Source organism: Molothrus ater, chromosome 26 (genome assembly GCF_012460135.2).
Source record: "Molothrus ater isolate BHLD 08-10-18 breed brown headed cowbird chromosome 26, BPBGC_Mater_1.1, whole genome shotgun sequence".
NCBI classification, from domain to species: domain Eukaryota; kingdom Metazoa; phylum Chordata; class Aves; order Passeriformes; family Icteridae; genus Molothrus; species Molothrus ater.
The window spans coordinates 4,202,270-4,209,995 of NC_050503.2; the positions used below are offsets into that span (position 1 = coordinate 4,202,270).

The window sequence follows — 7,726 nt, forward strand, 5'->3', positions numbered from 1 at the left end:
AAGGATAATTTATGTACAAGAATGCCTTAAAATAAGCCCCCATAATTACAAAAATGCAGTGTTTAAATTTATAGTAAAAACCCACACACTGCTGGCAAAACTATAACTGCATCTGGAAAACATTAAGAATGCTATTAAAATAGTCTAGCATAAACTAGAAATGAGACTGAAATTACAGTGTTGCTTACTTAACCATTTTTAGGAAGTATATTTTGAATGTGATCTACTTTCCTGTTTGATTTTTTGATAAAGCACTGTACTATGTCTTATTTACCAGTGAGAATACCTTACTTACTCTGTTATCTATTTCAGACAAATCCATGGCTCAGGTTTTTCTAAAAGTGTCTTGTTACAGTTGTTGATAATTTGAAACACAATCAGGTGGTTGTTGGTCCAGCTATCAGGAAAAAAGTAACAGGGATATCTCAAAGGAGAATGAAAGTCGCAGCAATTAAAAACTTATTTTATTAAAAAGATGAAATGTTTTCAAACGTTGAAAAATTATGTTTTTATAAAAACAGAAATAGGCAAAATACCCATTTGTCTTCTATTTACATATACAATATTTCTCATTGTATAAAATTATTTACAATATATAAAAAAATTACAGTAAATAGGTTTTTTTCTTACAAGACATCAAGCCCTGTACTTCTAGTGTAGATCATGGCAAACAAGAATACTATTGCACCTGTGAACCAAACAGTCGAACAAGAGGAGTGTTCTCTTAGCCATGCCTTCAACTGAGATCTAAACTAACATCGTTAGCTACAGTAACATTCATTTTATCTCTTCTAGGGTCAACTTCAGGCAGTTTCCATACAAACATTGTCTTGTAAAGCTTAGGAATGGGCAGTTAGAATTGGGGGGAAAAAGAAAACAAAAAAAACCAACAAAACCAACCGTATTTACAGCTTCTTCTATACAATCTGTATGGAGTCTTACGGAGTTTACCCTTCACAGAAGCTGCATAAATTAACCCCTGTTCTCCTTCCTGACCGGGACGGGCGGGTCCCTGCCTCGGGCACGGCAGATTCCCCGCGGGGGATGCCCGGCTGAGCATCCTCGTGTCGGAGCCTCCGCCTCCGTCCTGGAGCGTCGGGCGGTGCCTTCCCCGTGTAGTACCAGCTACAGATCCCTCACCCTTCTGCACCTGAGCAGTTAAATACGGTCCCGCCGGCGGCAGGGCAGGCTCCCTGGGGCTACATGTGCCGCTTCATGTGCAGGGCCAGGTGGTCTGACCGGGAGAAGGCTCTGTCGCACAGGTGGCACTGGAAGGGCCGGTGCCCCGTGTGCTTGCGGTAGTGCCGGGTGAGCTCGTCCGAGCGTGCGAACTTCCAGCCGCAGCCTTCCCAGTTGCAGTGGTAGGGCTTTTCACCTGTTTGGGGAAATCGGACAGCGTGACTCAGCATGGCATCACACGCCGGGCAACCTGCCCAGGTTTGTTGTAGCCTATCCCTGTGTTCGCTACCGAGCCCCTCCACAGCAAGATCCAGCTGCTTTTAAGCTCCATTACTAGAAATTCCTTTACTATAAAGCCCTTTCTACAAAGCCCTTTCTAAAGCTCTTTCTCCAAAGATTTTCACCTATAACTGCAGTGAAAATCTTTGGAGAAAGGGCTTTAGAAGCCCTTAGAAAAGCTTTGACCACATAGGTAAACACCTGGATGTTACAGAGCTGTGAGTTTAACAGACTCCAGGGTAAAAGCCCAGGCTGAGAACAGTTTTATTTTTACACGGGGCTATCCCGACCGGCACACAGCACGAAGGCCATCAGCAACAATTACCTGTGTGCGTCCTGAGGTGAGCCTTCAGGTGTGAGCTCTTGGTGTAGGTCTTCCCACAGCCGGCATAGCTGCACGTGTGGGTGGCCGTCCTCTTCCTCGGCCAGGACCGGCGTCCCCGCTTTGGTTTGGAGTCCAGCAGCTCCAGAGGGGAGGAAGGAGGGGTCAGCATGCCCCGAGGAGCTGAGGGCTGTAAGGGCAGGCTGTCCTCGAAAAGGCCAAACTGGGAGGTGTTCTGGTACTGCAGGTGGGTCTGCGGGTGGTGGAAGCCGGAGGCCGGGTGGTAACTCTGCTGGTAGGACACGGACGAGGGGCACATCATCTGCGTGTGGCACTCATTCACCATGAGATCGTCGGGGCTCAGCGGGGGCGTCTCTGCCCCAGGGATCTGCGGGGAACTGGCCACCCGGGGCTGCTCGTAGGCCATCATGCACGTCGCGTTCCCCTCCTGCTTGATCTTTGGGCAAGCCTGGGGCACCAGACCCAGGACCGGTCCATAATTGTCCATGTCGGGCTCGGGCTTAATGTTCTCAACGAACTGCGGGCCCCCGAAGGTGGGTGTCACAAAGAAGCGGCCGTGGACGCTGCCCGAAGGGCAGTAGTTGGAGTCCATCTCGGAGCGCATCATCTCCGGCACGATGCCGGCGTTGTAGGGCGGGGGGCTGCCCTGCTCCAGGGCATTGTAGCATCCCGGGGACGGGTTTGTCTGGTAAAAGCCACCGCTTTCGCCTTGGGCAGGGGGATAGTCCCCGCCGGCAGCGCCCTGGCCGTAGCCATCGCTGCCCATGGAAAGGATAAAATCCAGCACGTTGTTGAGATCCTCATCCTCTTTGCGCGGGGAGAGGCCGCCCCAGGTGCCGCCGGGGGTCTTGGCCTCCTGCTCACACTTCCACCTCTGGGGAGAGAGAAAAGGGACAGGGTTAGAGGCGCCGTTCGCCGGGGGGACGCGGGGGGGACGGGGTCGGGGCGCGGCGGGGCGCGGAGCCGTCGGTGCTGGGGACACTCACTTCGTGCAGGGCTTTCTCGCGGCAGGGGCTGGCGAAGGTGGCGAAGGAGGGCAGGGCGGTGTCGCTCAGCGCCATGGTGCGGGACGAGCGCGGCCGGCCGCCCTCCGCACCTTATAACGCGGGCGCGGGCGGCCTCAGGCCAATTGCAAGGAGCGGAGGAAACGCGTCCCGGACGGGGCGGGCGGGAGGCAGCGGCTCGGGCGCAGCCTAAATTTAGCCCCGGTATAAAAGGACGCGGCGGCGGCGGCGGTCCCAGCCCGAGCGGGGCGGAGCGGAGCGGGGACGGGCCCCCTCCGCCGCCCTCCCCTCGGTGCGGGGCAGGGGCTGCCCGGGAGCCGCGACCCCCGGCTGGGGCAGGGGCCGGAGAGCCGCGACCCCCGGTTCAGACAGAGGCCGGAGAGCCGCGACCCCCGGGTGGGACAGGGCGGAGAGCCGCGACCCCGTTCAGACAGGGGGACACTGAGGGGTCCCTGCCACAAGTGAGCTGGGGGAACGCCAAGGGATCTCTGCTGCAGGGACACTGAGGGACCCCGCGCTGTGCTAAGAGACGCCGTGAGGGACTTGGGTGGGATGAGGGGCCACAGGGGACCCTGCCCTGGAAACACCTTCAGGATCCTTCCCGACACGAGGGGACCGACCCTGTGCTGTGGGGGTGGAGGGCAGCGAGGGCTCCCTGTCCTGGAAACAGCGAGGGAGCATCTGTGACACGAGAGGACACTGATAGCTACGAGCATCCACAAGGCTCTGCTGTGGGAAGGGAGCACTGAGGGGTCCTTGCCCTGGGGACACTGAGAAAGACACCTTGAATTAGGGGTTTGATCCCCCCACACCTCAGAGCAGCCGCCCCTCAATCCAGCCTCATCCCTGGGGCATCAGTGGTGCAATCAGACTGAGAAAAAGAAGGTGGGAGAAGAGTGGAAGGTGTCAGGAGAACAGGGGGGGAGAGAGACATGCCCTGCTCCCATGGGTAAACTGCTGAGCTGATGGTGGGCTCTCTTGGCACTGGTCACCCTAAAGGTCCCAGATCATCTTGGTGCTGACAGAAAGGTGTTTGATGCCACTCTTGTACAGTCTTTGCTGGAGTTTTACATTTAATGGAAGTCCAGATCTGTAGCAGGATTTCCATTTGCTGCGCAAAGATTGCCAAAACCAATGTTGCAATGTGACGTTATGAGAGAAGGAATGCACGTAGCTTCTGTGATCTCTGCTGCTTGTAAGCAATTTATGGTCTTGGGGTTGATTTTTCAGAAGGGAAGATTGTTCTTCTCCCTTACCTTGGCCTCTAGCTCAGATGCTGACTCTGAAGGAGCAATTCTCCAATAACTTCTGATAACGTGCTCCAGACTCCTCTTTCTGAGGATCGTGGCTGCTTGGCCGTCATCCAGGAGCAAAAGTGACAGATCTGAAGGGGGGAAAAGCTATGATCTGTCAAGGGACAGACTGATTCTTTGAGAGCCTGTTCAAAGAGAGCTGTGCTTTCTCCTTTCCTCCTCCGTATTTCCTTTGCAAGCACTTTTAGAGGGGTTTCTGAGCGAGCTGGAAATCAGGAGGGTGCAGGAGAGCAGCTCTCAGCTTTAGGGGAAGGAACAATGCCCTTGATGGGCTCTGGCTCTCCCAAGCACTTTGAGCCTGTTCACCAGAGCCCATCCCAGGCTTGTGGCTGTGTTTAACCACCTCGGGAAAACTCAGTTGCTAGGGTGAGTAAATGATCCTTTCAATAGCTACACGTGTTTTAAAATCAGGAATATCTCTTGTTTAACCTTCTATAGCTTTCATTCTCAAAGTTCACAGGTTGGCCAGAAGGAGCAGCCAAACTTCTGTGACTGGAGCAGAATCAATACACTGAATGCATGGTAACGCTGTACACAAAGATGTGTGACTCATGGCTCTGTAATGTCACACTTGTGTAATCTTTCAATGTAAACTCTTTTCCTCTAATAAAACGTCCGTAAGTGAATGATACGTATATATGGGGCTGTGAGTCAGCCAAGAAAATATACTCTGATGAATTCAGAATGAATGTGAATACTCCCTTGATAACACACCCTGGATGTCTGTGTCAGTTTATGTGCTTGTGATTTCAGCAACAGCTATAACAAAATATTTTGTTTCTAGGATATACAACTGGACGTGTAGGTTTCGCTGAGAAGCTCCAATTGGATTGCAGGAGACACTGCAAGGACTTTTGTTTATGGCTCCATCACCAAACTCTGCATTTTCTTTGTGTAAAGGAAAAGTTTAGTGGGCAGAGAGGACGAAAGCCGAGCACACGCAATAATAAATTCACTGCCTTTAGTTTCTTTTTGTTTTCAAGAAAAGCAGTTAGGCTAAAAATTGAGAGCTGCACTAAACCTGGGGAGACAAATGTGAGAATTTATTTACCTTGTGAGTCACTGGGTTCTGCGCAAATTGAGAACAACTTTGCCATGACCTTCCACTCGGTCTGTGACAGTTGTGCTGACATTTTCTGGCTTTTTGCTGCTCACAACTCTTATTTTAAATACCTAAACGCAAGATCCTGGCAGTGATCTCACTTAGCAGAGATCAGGAGTGATGCCACTGGTGTATAAATGTGAAGAATGTGAGATTAGAAAATATTTGTTAATCTTCTGTGGGTAGAGGAGAGCTAAATGATGTGTGATTTGTCTTCCAGCCAAAGTAAACACGGACTCAGCCATTTTTTATATGGCAAAGTTCATTTTCCTAGGTGTTGCTGCTGCTGTCTCTCGTTGCTTTTAGATCAAGGAGAAACTTTTTGAGGAATTGCAATCAAGATTTTGCGCGTTAACAGAGGAACCCAAGCGAGGGCTGTGCCCACTGAAGCTCCAGGCTGGGTGGGTTGGTGCAATACCCACTCACCTGGCTGCCCCAGCTCTGAGTCATTGCAGAACTCAAACAAACAGAAAGCTCCTTTCTCAGGGACTGTTCTCAGAAAGTCCTGATTGCCCCTAGAGCAAACTAGCAAAATAGTAATACCAGGGTAAATGAACCTGAAAATGACACCTCTTAGCACCTAGAGTACACAGTACAGGTAACCCCTTCATATTGAAATAAGACAGAGGATTTCCTTGCCTGCCTCTCAAATTGTCACAGTTCTGTTGACTATACTCTATACTTTTTTTTGTTTTCTATTTTAATCTGCAGGTTCTGAGTAGGCACATTTTAGAATCTGCTGTCAAGGAAGTTGATAAAATGATGTAAACAACCACATAAAATGAAATATACAGGTATCTGTCAGAGACACACATCTTATTTTGGGGAGAGTGATTTAATCCTGTAGTCTCTTGTCTTAATAAAGTAACATCATGAGTTAATTGGAGAAAGGAGCCTTTTAGACCAGGCCTTTCATGACTGGAGCTGATTCCCATGCAGGGACTGACAGATGAAGGTGAGACATCTCTTTGATGAGCTCAAGTGGCTCATTACGTTTTTTAGGAAAACATATTTTCCTTTAATACTTTTTTTTTCTTACTAATTCTCCTCTGAGCTATTTCCACAGTCTTTCTTGAGGTTTGAGCGCTGGAAAAGTGGAGTAGCAGACGAATATGAGTCACTTCTCTTTAAGGACTTGACTCGTGCCCTTTGTCATGGTCTTCTGCTGAGTAGCTGCTTGGGGGGCAGGACACAGGGAACGGCTCCCACTGCCAGAGGGATGGGATGTTGGGCAGGAATTGTTCCCTGGGAGGGTGGGGCGGGGATGGGATGGGATTCCCAGAGCAGCTGGGGCTGCCCCTGGATCCCTGGCAGTGCCCAAGGCCAGGCTGGAGCAGCCTGGGGCAGTGGGAGGTGTCCCTGCCATGGCAGGGGTGGCACTGGGGGGGTTTTAGTGTCCCTTCAACCCCAAACCATTGCATGATACTCTGGCAGCTCCCCAGTCCTGGCCAGCACCACCCTCTGCACTCAGGTTTGGCTCCCAGGCTTCCTGAGAAGGTTGAATTTATGGCAATGTGGAAGCAGAGCACCTGGGATAGGGGGGAAGAGTGGAAGGTGGAGCAAAGCCCTGGGAGGAAATGCTGGTGGCAGGGCTGGGAAGCATCAAGAGAGAATTGGAGAGAGATCCAGCTGGTTTAGGGCTGCACAGGAAGGTAGAGGCTGTGAAAGAGACCATCAAGCAAGATGCCTGAGAGCAGAGCAATTTTGGTGTCACAGGTTTTCGGAACAATTCCCTTTTTGTCCATGCCAAAAAGCAGGGCTGCTTGCATGTTCCACTCCTAGAACTGTGGCCTTCTCTGTATGGCCATGAGTGGGGTTTGTGTCTTCCTGGACAGTTAAAATAATCCTTTAACAATGGCATGCTCTTCAAATTGTGTTTCACTTCTGTGATCCTTGTCACCTAGGGCTTTACCAGAAACAATTTCTGTTTTCTTCCAGGTTATTGTTAACAGCATTGAATGGTAAGTAATGATAAAAAAAAAAAATCAAGAAGCAATAAACCTGCTTGATTAAAATCTAAATTCCATTTCCAGATGAACTGGCCTGTGGTTGGAGCAGGTTTGCATGTGCACACCATGTTAATTTGTTATTTCTTACTGTGGAAATCACACTGCACCGAGGCACGTACCTATTCACAACACCATCACAAACGTCATTAACCAAACCATTCTTTATTTAGAATTCTTTTTATGTCTCAAGTCCTCCCTGTCTCTGCCCAGGTTTATGTAACACTGACAGGCACATCTAGGTCATTCTGTTTACCCTGTTGCAATATTGACATAATATTAACATTCTCCAAGTCACCTGGGGCTTCCCCACTGCTCTGAAATGAATTGATAATAAACATTTACCATCTGGAGATGTCCTTAGTTGGTTCTTTGGAAACACTCACTTCTAAATTACCCAGACCTGGCAACTCAATACTGTTTGAGATGAGTAGCAGTTGTTTTAACATCCTCCTTAGTTACTGTAATGGAAAGTATTTCAACATCATTATTGTCTGATC

General features: G+C 49.8%; 1 protein-coding gene across 1 annotated transcript; it reads right to left on the reverse strand.

The window, feature by feature from the left end:
• Positions 1 to 436: 436 nt before the first annotated feature.
• Positions 437 to 2,862, reverse strand: KLF2 (KLF transcription factor 2). The gene is made up of 3 exons (XM_036399450.2): positions 2,788 to 2,862; positions 1,784 to 2,675; positions 437 to 1,375 (listed from the first exon to the last, which is right to left on the reverse strand). Exons 1-3 carry the CDS (start codon positions 2,860 to 2,862, stop codon positions 1,200 to 1,202), a joined length of 1,143 nt encoding a protein of 380 aa, XP_036255343.1. The 3' UTR covers positions 437 to 1,199.
• Between the last annotated feature and the right edge of the window lie 4,864 nt (positions 2,863 to 7,726).

Bases quoted from the DNA above. Each gene is read 5' to 3' on its own strand.
- KLF2 (XM_036399450.2), bottom strand. From the start codon at position 2,862: ATGGCGCTGAGCGACACCGCCCTGCCCTCCTTCGCCACCTTCGCCAGC. The intron at 2,676-2,787 runs GTGAGTGTCCCC...CTCTCTCCCCAG, and splicing joins GCGAGAAAGCCCTGCACGAA to AGGTGGAAGTGTGAGCAGGA. The intron at 1,376-1,783 runs GTAATTGTTGCT...TTCCCCAAACAG, and splicing joins TCACCTCAGGACGCACACAG to GTGAAAAGCCCTACCACTGC.